This window comes from Xyrauchen texanus, chromosome 1 (assembly GCF_025860055.1).
Source record: "Xyrauchen texanus isolate HMW12.3.18 chromosome 1, RBS_HiC_50CHRs, whole genome shotgun sequence".
Classification (NCBI taxonomy): domain Eukaryota; kingdom Metazoa; phylum Chordata; class Actinopteri; order Cypriniformes; family Catostomidae; genus Xyrauchen; species Xyrauchen texanus.
Window position 1 is genome coordinate 49,785,036 of NC_068276.1, and position 18,249 is coordinate 49,803,284.

General features: G+C 42.2%; 1 protein-coding gene across 2 annotated transcripts in view; it reads left to right on the plus strand.

Moving 5' to 3' along the window:
* The first annotated feature begins 1,472 nt into the window (after positions 1-1,472).
* LOC127648840 (leucine-rich repeat and calponin homology domain-containing protein 4-like) overlaps positions 1,473-18,249 on the plus strand; it is a 59,984-nt gene continuing 43,207 nt past the window's right edge. For both annotated transcript variants that reach the window (XM_052133628.1, XM_052133620.1), the window contains exon 1: positions 1,473-1,829. In XM_052133628.1, the coding sequence (XP_051989588.1) occupies positions 1,658-1,829 (172 nt within the window). In that variant the 5' untranslated portion in view covers positions 1,473-1,657. The remainder of the gene's footprint in view (positions 1,830-18,249) is intronic.

Sequence of the window (18,249 nt, forward strand, 5' to 3'; positions counted from 1 at the left end):
CCCTGCCCCCCCCTTCAAGAACTGTACACTTCCAGGCTATACAAAAAGGCTATAAAAATCACTCTAGACCCCACTCACCCTGCCCACTACCTTTTTGAACTGTTGCCTTCTGGCCGGCGCTTCAGAGCTCTGAACACCAGAACCGTCAGAAACAGGAACAGTTTTTTCCCTCAGGCCATCCATCTAGTGAACAATTAAATTGCCCATTGAGCAATAATTATGTGCAATACACAGTTTAAGTCTATTTATATTATCCAACATATCCACTTCTGCCATTACTTACATTGCTCTGTACATAATATACTGTATATTTGTTCTTTATATAGCATATTGTAATAGATTTGCACTATGTGTGTGTATGTGGGTATGAAGGTGAGTGTATGTACGTATATGTATAATTATTATTATTTTTTTTTTGTTTTAATTACCTATGTCTTGCTGCTGTTTTGATATTGTTTGTATTGTTGTAGACTGGAAGCTCCTGTCACCAAGACAAATTCATTGTATGTGTAAGCATACTTGGCAATAAAGCTGATTCTGAAGTACTTCAGCTGCGCGTCTTGCGTCAATCAACCCGGAAATAAAGTTAGATTCAGTCTGATTTTGTGAAACGGCTTGACTGTTTACTTGCTGAGAATTGGCTCAAAAGAATAATTCACTCAAGAATCACTAACATGTATTTATCATGATAATATGCATTAGCACTAGTAGCCAGTATTTAAAGAAATATGTCTAATGTTGTTGTTTTGTTTACTCAATTCAATTAGGTTCCATCTACAGGACATATTTGAGTTGAGATTACATAGTCATTTTAAATTCAGAAAACTCATCTCAAACATGTGGGACCACTGTCCACGGTTAAATCAAAGATATTTTTTTTTTATTAATTTTTTTAGTGATTATCATCAGTTGTGTATTTTATACTTAAATGCCCCCGTTACAACTTTAAGCTTTTTAATGAAATAAATACATACATCCAAGACAGTTTTTAGATCTTGAGATTAGGATTTTCAGTTCAGACATGCTCTCATTAGATGATGGGAGAGGTTGTTCTAAATAATGTACAAAGCAAAACTTTGGTGAACTAATGATATAATCATCTTGTTAATGTACTATTTATGTCCTATATTTCCTTCTCTCTTTCACTTAGTGCACATGCCATGTTAATAGATCTAGAAACAGAGAAATGCTTCGTGATAGAAGCTTGCCTTGCTGTTGTAAATCTTTTCAATTTTTTTTTTATCAGAATGCATCAATATGCAGACATTGCAAAATATGTTGTTCGCGTTGAACTTCTTGCGTATTGCAAAACCTCCGGACGACAAAAAGCTTTATAATTTCCTTGTTTCGATGACTGCAGCGCTTTGTGTTAATTTCGCGAGGCCATACGTAGGCCTACTGGGTGTGGCCGCTCTGTCAATCAAGACTTGCTCAATCCCGTAAACTCCGCCCCTCCCGTTTCTGCTCTCTCCAGCAGCAGATTGACTGTCATCTCACCGCTCCGCTGCCTTGAACGCAACTTTACCCTGTCACTGGATTTAACGTCACTTTTGGAGTTCAAAAACTTACTTCCCCGCTGGGGAACATCGCTGGAACATCTTCCTTGGATAAAATGAACGTTTAGAAGGAGTTCCTGTCGTTAAATATTTAATGTTTGATGGCTACTGGGGATGGAGCCCAGCTGCCGGCGACCGTAGCGGCCAGCAGGAGCGTTGAGAAAGCGCTCGAGGAGGCTGCGTCCAGCGGCGCGCTCATCCTCTCCAACCGTAAACTAAAGGAGTTCCCCAGCACCTCTAGGAACTATGACCTGTCCGACATTACACATGCAGGTAAGGGACTTCAAGAAGGCGGCCAGGGGATCCGCGAAGGGGGAAGGGAATGTATAGTTCACGTTTAATGTCCTTTGTTTGAGCGTCTTCACCTGCGCCCAAATCTGCATCATCACGCCAACCCATAAAAAGCGGATCTTTCACTTTCCTTACCGATATAGGAAGCTGATCGCCTCCTAAGTTAATTTCGGCCCTCGCTATATTTTCTAAAGAACTGTATCAATGATCATGCTCGAGCTTAAGGGACTCTGTTGTCTTTTTAAAGTTATGTTATTTAGTTTTGAGGTTGGTTTGACTGGAGTTTGCGTTGTAAATTGAATACATCTGTGCTGCACTTCTCTTCCTGTTGTCGAAGTGTGGAAACAAAACCCAAACTGAGCTATCTTACCATAGCGCCACTACAGCAAGCGACACTGTAAAAACTTCACCTTGTATCTAAACGCAATAAAAATCAAGCGTGACTGCTGATATAAAATGTTATTGTTGTTGTCAGCTCATTTGTATGGAGAATGTGCTAATTCATGCTGTTAAGATCCATCTTGCCAGCAGCACTAATATGACCATCTGCTCCTCTTTCATACAAAGTGGGTATAGAGCAGTTTGTCTTTTAGCATGCAAACCCCCAAACGCACATGGCCTGTATTTAGAAGAATAATCTGGTTGATTCTACCATGCAGTTTGGGTTGGAGCCATTCAATCCTCATGCATGTGGCATTTCATGCCATTTAGACTAATTTCAGTTCCTGTATCGGTTTTTGCAAGTTTTTGTGATGCCACTGTTGGTGTTTTGAGTTAGATAATGAAATGAAATTTTCACTCAAATGCTTGTGCACCTTTTTAGTTTTGAGAAGTTGGTCTGTAACCACCAAAGACAGCGAACATGCTCCCCCAATATTCAGATTAGTGTTCGATCAGTTTGGGTTTTGCAATGGCCGAAACTTAGAAACAATGGCTTAAACTTGTACTTTAATTTCCCACAGTCTTGAATATTTGGTGACATCCCTGTTAATAATGCAGATTCTAAATAATCTTGGCTTAAGATGATGCCAACAATGTAATATATGCCATGCACTTGACCACAAACCATGCCTTGTCTTAGTTTAGATAGTTTAACCCCTATTTTTTCTGTTGACATTCCACAATACTTTCCACATTTAACTAACACTTTACAATAAGGTTCCATTTGTTAACAATAGTTAATTACATTTGTGAACATGTGTGAGGACACACGGCCAGCCCTTGATTGGGCTAATCAGCCGGGAGGGGGATAAAGTCAAGCCAGAGAGAAGTTCGAGAGAAAGAGAGAGATGCACACGGCTGTGTTGCATGTGTGTCTGTTTATGTTTGATTTAAGTTGTTTCTGATTAAACTTTACATTGACTGGTCAGCCAGTTTCTGCCTCCTTGCCTGTCCTTGAACTGTTATTGGTGCCATTGGTGCTGAAACCTAGGAGGGATGCGCTGTCGCGGAGTCCTCGCCACTGCCATCCTCCAGGGGAGTGGCCGTCTGCCTGGGGACGGAGGTGACGCTGCCGGCCACCGATAGCCGAAGGAACCACTACAGTCCTCCAAAGAAGGGGAGGAGTGGTTCTGTCCACCAGGGGCCGGAGGAACTGCTACCGTCTGGTAGGGGAGGAGCGAGGTGGCGTCCGCCAGAGGGCAGAGGAGCGGTTGAGGACCAGACAACAGCGCATCCGGGAGCTGGCGAGCATGTTCTTCTTCTCTCTCTCTGTCGCTCTGCCTTGCTCTTTCCCTCCCCTCGTCTCTCCCAGGGCTCCAAAAAGCAGGGAAGACCTGCCGGCAGGCACGGCCAGAAGGGCAACGACACCCCCTCCAGGAAAGGAGGAGAGTGCGTCATGGCGGTGGACACACGGCCGGCCCTGGATCGGGCTAATCAGCCGGGAGGCAGCAATTTGAGAGTGAGAGATGCACGTGGCCGCGTTGCTTGTGTGTCTGTATTTGTTTATGTTTTTTTTAAGTTAAGTTTATGATTAAACTTTAACTTTTAATTTATGACTGTTCAGCCAGTTCCCGCTGCCTCCTTGCCTGTCCATGAACTGTTACAGTGAACTAACAATGAGCAATACTTTTACAGCATTTATTAATATTGGTTGATGTTAATTTCAGGATATACTAATACATTTTCAAAATTAAAAGTTGTATTTGTTAGAATTAGTTAATGCATTTTGAACTAACAATGAACAGTTTTTATTAACTAACATTAACCAAGATTAAAAAAATGATGTAATATTATATTGTTCATTGTTAGTACATCATACCAAATTAATTTACTAATGTTTACAAATGGAACCTTATTGTAAATTGTTACCCACTTTTCTGCATGAATGACAATGTTGCCTTGGCAACTGTACTGCGCTGCGTATCCCAAAATCACCATAAGCCTAAGTAGATTGTAGAAACCATTGGTGCCAATGAGAATGCTTTTGGGAAAAATTTTTGGAACGCATTTTTTGGAATGCATTTTGGGAACGCAGACCTGTACTGTACATCTGACTTTCCAAAATGTAAGCGTCGGTTTGGGATCATTCTGAGGGCACGGAACAATCCAAGAGAACCAGGCCTGAAACCGTTATCTGTACTTGCTTGATATCCAAGCATAGTCCTGGTTGAAAAAAATAAAAGATTTCATAGACAGACACACCTACCTTCAGGTGGAGAATGATTACTAGGTTTTGCTCATATATTATTGCAAGAATTGATGGTTGCAGTTAAAAGTCTCTATTTTAATTATAGCTTTATGAAATAAAGCTCTGTTTAATAGTAGGAGTTGGATGACAGTGTGTCTTTTGCTCAAAGCATCTATAAAGACAAGGATTGATGGGCAGTGGTTTGTTCTTTCGCTCGCATCACAATCTACACACACAGTCCCTTTCTGTCCAGAAGATTGCTCTCCAGTATGGACTAACTTTCCCTTAGGAAGGGCAGGGGTTCAGTTCTGTAGGGTGCGTGATGTTGAAATTCCCGTGATGTGGAACAAAGCCCTGTCTCATCAGATTCATCCAGACCCCTGAAAAACAGACCACTTCACCAATTCACAACCTGAGCAATAATACAGCCACTGTTGACATAACTCTTTAACAATAACACAAGCTAGATTGTGCCTCAGTAGGCCTGTCACGATAATTACGCTATTGACTTATCGTAAAATATATGGACATGATGTCGATAATTTTTGCTGACCTCGATCTTGCTGACATGCATGTGTGTTTACATAAGAATGTATGTTACCAACATTGAGTCGGGGCTCAGGCAGCTCCACACACACAGAGTGGACAGCGACTGGTGAAGATTACGTGTTACTCAAGGCTAATAGGTGTTTTAGTAGGTGTTTTCCTGACAACTGCATAATTCCAGTCAGAAAGTTTGGAAGAATAAGTCCAAATGGACTTGGTTTCAAAGCCACATTCCTTTCCACAGCTCTGGTGTGAGAACATTTAGGCTTTAAGCTGAATGAGAGAGGAGAGCCCATTAATGTGAACAAGCCGGTATGCGTAAAAGTAGTAGTTGTCATGACATATCTATGCCTCAGCACTTTAGGATAAGATGACGTACCATTCTGCATCCATTTTCTGAGTCCCAGAGAAATTAAACAGAAATTCAGCTAGGTGAAAGAGGTACTGAAAGATTGACAGAGAGAAAGCTTTTAGAAGCAACTCAGAAATTATATCAGGACATAGACACGAAGATAAACCTCTAAAAATAAAAGTGCAGTCATTGTGTTTTTGTGTGTGTGGAAGATATTTGTTTACTTCCAGATCCCACACACTTGTGACCGTGCCTGGGGCACGAACGTGTGACCTGCAACACAGTTTTTCATTCTGTGGGGGGGCACTCCATACCACAACTAAGCCTCGCGGCAGCTGAGAGACAGAGGGAAAGGAGAGAAGCCTTTTTTTCCCAATAAAATTGGCTTGTGTGCAGCTTCCATTGTTGTGATATTCCCGACCCTCCTCTCTCCCCCCCCCAACTGAAGTCCCATAACAAGACCCCTCCTCCATTGTCTGAGGCAGGCTTCTCTCTCTCCCCCATGTCTCCTCATTTCTCCCTGTCTTCTCTATTAGTCCATTCTCTTTCACCTCATGGCCTGTGCCATGTCATTGAAGAATATCTTCATTTAAGGTAAAGTTATCTGGTCAAAATATTTTTCTAGCGATGATCCAGAGGATATTCTACAAGACACTCTCTCCCCATAGCTTTTTCACAATGGTCACACTATTGATCTTTTACTGTCCATCAGTAAGGTTTCCTGTCCAATATTAGCCCATAGGCATGGCTGTGTCTATAGTGGTGGAAGTCTGGACTGTCTGGATATTGGCCTAGTAACTGTCTAGGCTTTGTCAAACATTCACAGCACTATTTGTCTGTCTCAATTGAAGGAGTGGGTTCAATTTTGTTGCCTGTTTGTTTAAGTTCAGTGTTTGTAAGCAGCAAACAGACTCCTTAATATCATGTAGCATTCATTAAAGCAGAAACTGTACGGAATTTTCTTTACTTTTGTTGCTTGTCACAATATAAGATATGATCCTAGTGAAATCTTGGGTAAAAGCCATGGCACACTGTACCACATTATGTCAGCCTGTATGATACAAATAGTTTTAACTCATATGTTTCTGATACTGCCAGAACTTCATTGGAGGCTAGCATTCATTGCAAAGGCAATTAATCAGCTTTTGGTGAACGTCACATAAGCAATCAAAGACTGCGACAAAAAACATTTTTAACGGTCCATTCCCCAAAAGTGGTCTTTGATGGCAAAATCATGGCCGTGTGTGAACCAAGTTTAAGCCATGACAGTTTAATTGTGCTTTAAAGTTATTTTTTTTTACAAAGAATAATGAGTGAAGCAGAACACCTGTTTTATACAACAATAGCAATAGCGTTATGTTAAAAGATGTTTGATAAAGAGTTAAATGATTAATTATGAGAGATAATGAGACCGTCATAATATTGTTAATTATTCTACTGCATTTTTTTTTAATACAGTAAGTTTTTTTCATGTTTTTTTTTCCATTATCCGAAAGGTCCTGTGAACCATAGTCCAAAGCAACCTACTGAACTGTTTCCCTTAGGATTTTTTTTAAGCAGCTGAGCTGTTGTGTGCAAGCCCGCAACGCCGGACCCGTATTAAAGCATGTTGGTCGAAGAATAGATTACAACAGAGGTGTCAAACTCTGTTTCAGACTGGGCCAAATCAGGGTTTATTTGTGCCCTCAAAGGGCCTGTTGAACCTGTCAATCACAGCTGTCAATCATGATGTCACTGCACCGTTTTTATAGCATCAAATAACTAAAAACAAACTTATTTTGAAAACAAACACTTGAAATTACATCAACGTGATAGTTTCTGTCATTTACTGTAGTTTCTATCTTTGGAAAAATAATTGTAATTTAATTGTTTAGTTTGTCTCACGTCCTGTTGAATAACATGGGGAGGCGGGGTTTATGACCTATACTAGGACCAGTCACGGGGGGGCGCTCGAGACGTTTTGGCTTCACTTTTGAGGGCCTGTGCGGCACACTTGGCACTAACTGATTGTTCAGTGAAACGTTGCGATCCCCTGCCATCCTGTGTTTCAGAAATTAGCTTGTGGGCCACTTGAAATGAAGCGAGTTTGATACATGTTATGTAGTGAAGTCACTGTGAGTATATGCGTGTATATGTGTGCATGTGTGGTAGGGTCCCTTTTGCAGTGTACAAAATGCTCAGCTGACTGGGGATGGCAAGCGTTATGTTGTGTCAATAATAGTAAATGAACCATGTAAAATCCCAACAGCGGCGCTCATAATTCAGCAGTGGCACAACGCCGCTGCAATATGCAAATAGGGGAAACACTCTACTGTATTTTATACATTATTGATGTTGGTCGGTCAAACACACACATCAAAACACACAAGCTTACACACAAACAGATGAAAACATCAGTCATATAGACTGTAGTGGCATTTTAATGTTGAATGAGTATTTTGCCTTTACAAATTATTTTCTGCAGCGAGTTTAAATATTTTGTCCGTCATAACTAGGGGTGCACCAATCCAATACCTGGATCGGAATCAGCTCTGATACTGACCTCATTAGATGGATCAAGGATCGGCACGTTGAGTCTGATCCAAATCTGATAAGGAAGGGATAGGCTAGGTGTGCGTTAAACAATTTTAAATGCACGATGTGGAGGCGAAGAACCACCAGATGGGCATGTTTGAATTTTTCTGTAACTGCTGATACTTAGGATTTTCATGTTCATCAGTTTAGTGTGTATAGGGAATGGTACAAAAACAACTAGTGAGCGGCAGTTCTGTGGATGAAAGTGCCTTGTTGAGGAGAGCAGTCAACAGAGAATGGTAAGACTGGTTTGAGCTGACAGATAGGATATGGTAACTCAGATAAACCCTCTGTACAATTGTAGTAAGCAGAATAGCATCTAAGAATGCACAACATGTCGAACCTTGAGGTGGGTGGGCTACAACCGCAGAAGACCACGTTGGGTTCCACTTCTGTCAGCCAAGAAAAAAAAAAGAACAGGCTGCAGTGGGCCTACCATTTGTGTACCTCAGAAGAAATCCAGATTTGTCAGACCAGGCGTTGTTTTTCCGATCGTCAACTGTCCAGTTTTGGTGAGCCTGTGCCCACTGCAGCCTCAGCTTCCTGTTCTAAGCTGAGAGTAGTGGTACCCAGAGGGGGACTTCTGCTGCTGTAGACCATCCGCCTCCAATGTTCGACGTAAGCAGAATAGCATCTCAGAATGTACAAGATGTCGAACCTTGATGTGGATGGGCTACAACCGCAGAAGACCACTTTGTATGTTCAGAAATGCTTTTCTGCATAAAACTGTTGTAACGTTTGGTTATTTGGGTTACTGTCACTTTACTGTCAGCTTGGACCAGTCTGGCCATTCTCCTCTGACATTAACAAGCCATTTTCACCCACAGAACTGCTGCTCGCTGGATGTTTTTCGCACCATTCGCTTTACACTCTAGAGACTATGGTTGCTCCGATACCAAAATTTTGGCTTTGGTACGATACCAGCCCTGGTACCTCAGTATCGATACTAAATCTGTAAAAACTATAATCAACAAATAAAAAGCCTCAGATTTGTTATGAAATTACACAGAAAATGACTGCATAAAGTCTCACTGATACAAATTATGTGTTTTCTGTTTGAATTTCTGGATTCCATGTTAAATGTTTTAATTAATTGTTGTGATCAAATGGTGTTTAATGGCATTTTAATAAAAAAAAATTATAATAATTGTTATTTTTGGTGAAATAAAATGCTGCACAACAGAAATTCACAGTATTAAGGCTGATTACCTGTGGCACAAGGCTGCTTGCGTTTGTGATATTGCTTACAGATAATAGTAATAATAATAATACTATTATTAAATATAACAACTATTTAATATTACATAATTATTATTATGAATATTATATTTTTATACAGTAGTTATATTTTTCTGTCTTCGATTTCACGCATCCATTTGAATAGAGTTTTCATGTTAGCGAAACTTTTATTTTGACAGATATTTGAGTTCTTCCTGTTTTAGGGGTTAGTTGTATCAAGCTTCCCATTAATGCTGGGATACTCCTGTTGCAACTCTCAATCTGAAATCTCCTGAACCGGAGGTTTTTATTGTCAAATTGTCATTAAATTCATCGCAAAACTGTCACATCTTATATTATTTTGCTAATGACAGCATATTTTTAACAAGATGATATCGTATCATTTAAAAAAAAATTGTATTTCGGTACTTCCTTAGTACTGGTAAACCATGCAACCCTACTAGAGACTGTTGTGCGTGAAAATCCCAAGAGATCAGCAGTTACATAAATACTCAAACCAGTCCTTCTGGCACCAACAATCATGCCACAGTCTAAATCACTGAGATTTAAATTGTTCTCCATTCTGATGGTTGATGTGAACATCACCTGAAGCTCCTGACCCATATCTGCATGATTTTACACATTATACTGCTGCCACATGATTGGTTGATTATATAATCTTTTGAATAAGTAGAGGTACTGGTGTAAGTGGCCAGTGAGTGTTTACACAGATGTGGCATATTTGTCACTTTCTTTTGTTTTGTGAAACAAACATAATATGAAAAACTTTTATAGACAATTACAGAGGTTTTTGATTAAATCAAACCGGAAACACTGTGCACGATGTGTAGATCCTTTTCTTTCACAACAATGTGATTTTGACCAGGTGTGACCTAAATTCAGGTGCTACTTTGAGCCGGTCCCATACACTTGAGTCCATCACCTGCGTGGATGTTTTTCTCTCTGTGCGGGAGCAACTTTAGAAGTGTGCGACCACGTATAATCGCAACTAAGAGGAAACAGTGGACGTGGCATAGGACTGCAAATCCCTTGACTATCTTTTGTTTACATCTATGTTTAAGTTTGTTTAAGTTCAGTGTCTTACTTTTCCCACATTGCAATGCAAATTAGACCATCTTACTGAAGACAGTTGTGAGCTTGTTTTATGCAACAGGTTTTCTCTGGCATCTTTAGTCGATCAGACTAGGCCTAATTGTTAGACACAGTCTAAGTTTGTTAAAGTTCATGTTTATGCAACTGGCCCATTATTTCCAGAAAATACGGTAACTTACGGCTGTGTGTGGTTACCAAGCAACATGGCAATTTATAGGCAAATATAGCCTACATTATGTAGCAGATTTACTGTTTATATTACATGTGTTTTATAGTCATTTTACAGCGGGTTTGAACAATTTGAATTTAAAGTCGGAAGTCTCGGAACTATCTGTTTTATGACTGAAAATTCCATACAATATAGTTACTTGTCTTTTAATTGGTAAACACTTCACAACTAGGGCTGCTTGCTTCACTGTGACAACCACCTGTAGGTAGCGTGCCACTGGTGGTTATGCACGTTACGTTAACATTAACTTGGCCTACATAAAAGACCTTATGAAAACTTGAAATACATTCCTGAAATGATGCCATTTAATGAGTATAATAAATGTAGTTCTTTAGTAACTGTGTTGGGGATTATTTATCATTAATATTCCGTTTTTTGTGAAGTCTTGATTTTGCTCATTATTATGGTAACGGCATATTCTCAAGATATGCGTTTTGCGCTCGCAACTCTAGCCAAAAGCACACCTCAACTAGGTGTGTCAACTACACGTCCATTCATTCCCGACTGATGTTACAATTCCTAAATTCCTTCACAAACTAACGCACAAGAGTTTATTCATGATAACATGTGAAAAAACAACATAAAGTAAGGGCTCGTGCCCGTTAATGCACACTATCTAGAACTCAAGATCCATTGTGCATTCCCTGCCTTCATAGATTCATTGATTTAAGTTATAATATTATATTAATGTTGTTGATATAGCTCATATATAGCAGGCTATACATACTGTATAAGGCGCATTTGAAAATAGGTTATCAAAAAGCTCTGAAGTTTACTGTGGCTAATGCACGAAGCAATCCTCACAATACTCGCTCAGGTGTTCAAACTCTGTTGTGCGTTAACTTCATTGCAGATGTAAGTTATAATAATATTTTTATTGTTGATGGCTTGTTAATGGCTGATCCATTTGAAAATAGGTGATTCTAAAAGCACCTCACCGGGGATCTGTGCTTTCATCTCTCGACACCTCAATCAACGGAAAAAAAATTCTCACAATCCTAAAACTGGAGATTTTTAGGACTGGAAATTTTAGATTTTTCATTCTTCTACAATATTGTCAGTGCATTGGTAATATCTTGCAGTGTTTATTTCTCATCATATTTTCGTCAACAATGTTTGAAGTAAAATTATTAAAACTTTGTAAATTGAATCAAATAACACATTTTTGTGTGTAAATTTTGTTGATGAGATTAACACCGCGTTCTGGACGTGTATTCAGTGTGGCTGGAAACATCATAACTCGCCTCTATAATTGAAAAACTTCCAGCAAAGGTAGGACAATATAGGATATTTAATTATCATCCCACTGTTTAGTAATATTTAGTTGTTGAATATTGGAGTATAACAATATTATTAGAATCTGACCCACACCGCAGTGGTAAGAAATTGCCACCGTGACAGCCCTTTTCCACAACTGATAACAATAAATTCCGCAATAAAATGTTCTAATGTATCTGTGTTTCAGGATTAGAATTGATTTATTTTCTATTTTAAAGGTTTAGTAAGGTATTTTTTTCTTCCTGTTTCGTAGGCTGTGTACTTGTTACGTATATGACAGTATCCCGGGGCATCTTAAATTATCGGACTTAATTATGTTCTTTTTAGGATTTAAACAGTTTGAAGTGATTTGCTAGTGTGTGAATCCAGTCCATAGAACGATAACAAGGAAGTAAAAAATCTAATATCAGACCCTATATATAGTATACAATGATCACTTCATGGGACAGTTGACGTGTGTGTGTGTGTGTGTGTGTGTGTGTGACTTATTTAAGCGCATTATCCAACATTTCCAACAGCCTAAGTCTTTTTACAATGCCATCGAGAAATATGCTATAATAAATTGTCAAGTCAATTTTATTTGTTTAGCGATTTTCAAAACACGCATAGTTTCAAAGCAGCTTTACATAAATCATGCATTAACAAAACATTTAACTGTAATATCTTTAATGTCTAGAGTCATCATTGTGTAGTTTGATTAAATATTATTTTAAATTGTGTATAGAAATTAAATAATTGTATTAATAACCCCAGTGAGCAAGTTGAAGGTGACTGTGGCAAGGAACACAAAACTCCATAAGATGTTGATTAGATTAGTTGACAATTTATATATATATAATATATAATAATTATTATTTTTTATATTATTTAAAAAGAAATATTTTAAGATTAATGTCTTTCGAAGTCCATCATTCAAGTATCATTCAAATAGATCCAAGTGCATGAACCCGTTTCCTGTTGAATTAGGATGTGGCCAACCCTGTACAGTGCTTATGAATATTAACGCCCGTTTCACACATACTCCGTTTGCAGTGCGTATGCGGTCCGTATTTTTTTCCGTACCCATTTTAACAGGTTAGAGCTTTTACACTGCACGCGGATGCAGTCCGTCAATCCGTTCCAGCAGCGATGGTTTACGGACGGAGTCTATTTTTGCTGTGCTGCACCGCACTGAATTAAAGTGGCAGCGCATTGTTCACATTAAAATAGACATAGATTGTCAAGAAACTGTAATAATTTCATCATATACACATAATTTCAGTTAATGTGTTCTACAGTTACTAAATTACAGGGTCAAGAAAAACGAATCGGTTACCTAACGTAACCTCGGTTCTCTCTAGATGAGGGAACAAATATTGCGTAAGCTAGCTTACGCTACGGGAAAGATTCATCTTTTCTGAGATATTGAAGCCAAAAAATTATCCTTAATTTTGTATCGTTTGTCAACGCAGTGCAGCAACTGCAGACCTTGAGCGGGCTAGCTAGCGAGCTCTTTGGTTGCTCTGCGGCAACTGCTGCAGCCTATAGACGAACTTGGGCGAACTCGCATCCAATGAGAGGCGTCCGCGCGCTTACTGCATCAAAGCCCGCCAAAATGGGCGTGGCTAGAGTGCATATAAGCGTAGTTCGTAGGCTGGAACCCTGGTTTTCATTGAATGAAGCGAAAGTCGCTCGTGGCGCGAGCACAGCTGGCTACGCAATACTCGTTCCCTCATCTAGAGAGAACCGAGGTTATGTTAGGTAACCGATTCGTTCTCTTACGAGAGGTTCTCACGTATTGCGTAAGCTAGCTTATGCTACGGAACCCATTGTCAACGCCGTCGTGCCAAGCATCCACTGCATGAGCCCCGGGGTGGGGGACCCGGGGAGCCCTTGTGAGTGGGGAAATAATATTTGGCCGGCAAGAGTGCGGGCCAGTGTGTGTGTAATACATAAGCACAAAGTGGGAAGGGAACGACAGAGCGGCGGTGCCGGTCTGTGTGGAATGAGTCCCATCAGTGTAGCTCACCAGGGGAGCTGTAGCGTATTAAACCGCTAGTAGTTTTGCCTGCAGGGTGGGCACTTCCAGATTGTAAAATCTGGCAAAGGTGGAGGGGGAAGCCCAGCCCGCTGCCACACATATGTCGTGAATGGAAATCCCACTGGACCATGCCCACGATGAGGCCATGCCTCTAGTGGAGTGAGCCCTAATGCCCAACGGGCATGGCAGGTCTTTGACGCCGTATCGCGGCAGCAATAGCGTCCATTATCCATCTAGACAGTGTCTGTTTCGAGGCGGCGAGACCTTTGGTGCGCCCTCCGAACGAAACGAAAAGCTGCTCAGAGCGTCTGAAAGAGGCGGATACAATCTCAATGCTCTGACTGGGCAAAGGAGATTGGCGTCGCGTTCGCTATCGGATGCCGGCAGCGCCGATAGGGAAATTACCTGTGCTCTGAAAGGAGTACTGATCACCTTGGGAACATAGCTGTGTCTAGGCTTTAAAATGACCTTGGAGTCACTTGGTCCGAACTCAAGACACGCAGCGCTGACAGACAGCGCGTGAAGGTCTCCCACACGTTTGACTGATGACAGGGCAGTCAGAAAAACGGTTTTGAGTGAAAGGTATTTCAATTCCACGGATTGAAGCGGTTCGAAAGGGGGGGCTTTCATAGTTTCGAGAACTATAGAAAGATCCCAGATAGGAACCGATGGAGGCGCTGGGGTTCATCCTTCTAGCTCCCTTGAGGAAGCGGATGACCAGCTCGTTTTTTTCCCAGTGACTGGACGTGCAGGGGTTCGGCGAACGCCGCGGCGGCCGCCACATACACTTTGAGCGTGGATGGGGATCTGCCCTTATCCAGCAGCTCTTGTAAAAACACGAGCAGCGACGACACCCCACATGTCCGTGGGTCCAGGTCTCTGTCGGTGCACCATTTTGAAAACACAGACCATTTTGACGCATAGAGTCTTCTCGTGGAAGGGGCTCTAGCGTGTATGATGGTGTTTATTACCCCTTCTGGTAGAGCGACGGGTAGTCGTTGATCACCCACGCGTGCAGCACCCAGCTCTGGGTGGGGATGCCAGATCGTGCCGCGAGCTTGAGAGAGGAGATCTGCTCTCACTGGGATGGGCCACGGCGCTGTCAGTGACAGCTGCGTAAGCTCCGGGAACCATGTCTGATTCTCCCAGCGGGGCTATGAGGAGCACCGAGTGACGCGCTTCCCTGATCCTCTGCATTACCTGTGGCAATAGCGAGACGGGAGGGAAGGCGTAAGCGGGCGGTTGGGCCAGTCCTGGGCCAGCTGCGTCCTCGCTTCGAGAAAAATATTGGGCAGTGAGTTCTCTTCTGACGCAAAGAGGTCTATCTCTGCTCTGCCGAATATGCGCCATAACTTCTGGACTGTTTGAGCGTGCAGGGACCATTCCCCTGGAGGAATATTGTCTCTGGACAGTCTGTCTGGGCCGTCGTTTAGGTGGCCTGGCACGTGCTTCGCCCTCAGCGAGCGCAGGTGGCACTGGGACCAACTCAGTATGCGTTTCGTCAGATGGAAGAGGTTCCTGGATCTGACACCGCCCTGACGGTTTAGGTAGGATACCACAGATCTGTTGTCCGAACGGACCAGGACGTGGTGACCCTGAATGACCGGGAGAAAGCGCACAAACGCGTACTCGACCGCTATCATTTCCAGACAATTTATGTGACGGAGCTTTTCCTGAACTGACCATAGGTCAAAAACCGGAGAGCCCTCGCAGACCGCGCCCCAACCCGTATTGGACGCGTCTGTCGAGATGACTTTTTGGCGAGATACAGCTCCCATCGTCACTCCCCGCTGATACCATTCGGCCACTGTCCAGGGCTGCAGAGCTGAAATACAGGTCTGAGTCACCTTGATCGGCTGGCGGCCTGTGGCCCAAGCCCGGCGAGACGCGTGGGTGTTTAGCAAATGCTGAAGCGGGCGCATGCGCAGTAAACCCAGCTGAAGTACTGCTGCGGCTGAGGCCATGTAACCTAGCACTCTCTGAAATTTTTTCAGAGGCGTGAGGCTGTTCATCTGAAAGGACGCGGCTAGTCGCTGAACTCGGCGCACGCGCTGTGTAGATAAGTGAGCCGTCATTGCCACGGAGTCTAGTTCTATTCCAAGGAAGGAAATTGCCTGACTGGGCTGTAGTGAGCTCTTGGTCCAATTGACTGCAAGTAGGGCTGGGGCGGTATGGATTTTTTCTAACAGCGGTTGAAAAGCAAGATATTCCCGCGGTATAGCGGTAAACCGCATTAAATACATTACATTGGATCAGAGAAGTCCCCCCCCCCCCGACAGACTTTGGCGCACACATCAGAAGTCGCTTTTGATAGACAGACTTTAAATATTGTCACCTACATCCGAAGAAAAAAAACGAGCACAATTTTAAATTGTCAAATTTTCATCAAGCAGTAATTTGGCATGAACTAATCACTGTATAGATTTCCTTATTTAAGATTATTCTCAGATATATTCGCATTGAAGATAGGTCAGACATGATTTTGACCACTTTATTAAGTTTTGTTTTGTAGAAAGCCTTTCTTTAACTTAAAATTTCGTTTTGTATAAATTGTATCTTAATTTTAATCACTGTTTCATTAACTAATTGCCTGGAATTAATAAATAAGAAGCAAATATAGCAGACATATAATCAGCAGCAGGGCGTGGAAGCGCCGATGCGATCTCTTCTGCGTGAGCTCTCTCATAAATGAACCGAAACTCGGCGGCTAGGCCTACTGCCTCACAGACATGAGAAATAAATAGAAATCTTAAAATGCATTTTAAACAAAATTCAAAACAAAATGATAAAATTTTAGGCTACAGTAGCCTAGTAGTCAGGTTTGCCGATGTGCGTTACTATTTATTTATTTATTTTTATCCCTGTGCGCCAATTGGAAACGGACTTCACTGCTGATATTCTGGGGATACAACATAGCCAATAGGCTATAGCCTACTAGGGACTTTAGCCTTTAAAATATCTTTGCTGCATTGGATCAGTCTCCTTTCTAGAACAGCCAAGAGCTTTCTAGCCTCGCGGCAGCAGCGCTTTGCATCGCTCAGACCTTAAAACAGTCAGCGCCATGGATGTGGTTTTGAAAATTTATCAAAAAGCGTTGGTGCGGACAGATGAGTTTTGTGATGCGGTTCGCGGATTAAATAATAATAGCCCATCCGCGCATCTCTAATACAAATGGAATGTTATTATGTGTCATGGAACATTGCGCTCCCCAACTCGCGAAAGGTCGGATTTGCTCCATATTTTGATAAGTTTTGTTTAGAAAACCTTGAATCCATGTAGGCTAATATCATTAGACATAATCCATATCATTAGAATCAATGAATCCATGTCATTAGACACAATGAATCCATGTCATTAGACACAATGTGCACACATGTGCAGGCCAATGTTTTTTTTGTTTTTGTTTTTTTTGCGGTGACGACGGTGACAAGCTCAGACCCGCGGTTGGAGTCACGTGACCGCGGTATTGCGGTAATGCGGTAACCGTCCCAGCCCTAACTGCAAGACCCAAACTGTTCAGATGGCTGAGGAGAACTGTTCTGTGAGACAGAAGCTCCGTATGTGACTGTGCCATAATCAGCCAGTCGTCCAAATAGTTCAGAAATCGCAAGCCCTGACTCCGCAGGGGTGCGAGCGCCGCATCCATGCACTTCGTGAAAGTACGGGGTGCTAAAGACAGGCCGAACGGAAGGACGGTGTATTGATAAACCTGGCCGTCGAGGCGAATCTCAAGAATGGCCTGTGACGGGGATTTATCTGAATCTGAAAATAGGCATCTTTCAGATCGAGAGAGATAAACCAGTCCCCTGGCGCGTATGCTGCGAGGAGTTTCCTGATTGTAAGCATTTTGAGCGGTCTTTTTGCAAGCACCTTGTTCAAACCCTTGAGATCTAATATTGGTCTGAGGCCGCCGTCTTTCTTGGGAACAAGAAAATAACGGCTGTAAAACCCCGACTCGCTCAGCGAAGGCGGCACTTTCTCTATGGCCCTTTTGCACAGAAGGTTTGCTATTTCTGAACGGAGCATGCAGGCTGCTTCCGTGTTCACAATAGTTTCAAGCCGCGCTCTGAAGCGGGGAGGGTGGCGATCGAACTGTAGCAAATAGCCCTGTTTTATTTTGCTTAACACCCATTTGGATATCCCTGGGATAGCTTCCCACGCTTTGAAGTGTAACGCTAGAGGGTGAATGGCCAAATCGCCCTGATTGCTGCACACAGCGCGCTGAACAGAATGTGTGAGCGCGCTTACTGTGCTTATGCATGACTGCTCGCACTGTGAGTGACTTCCTGATTGAGGTGAATGGGGAAAGAGTCACATCTGTTAAGTGATGCGTGAGCATAGTCACGGGCACGGGACTTACATACAGAGAAGTGTTTGCTGGCCGTGTGACAGAGTGGGCAGAGAATGGGCGCGCGCACGTATTCGTGAGCGCGTTTATTGACT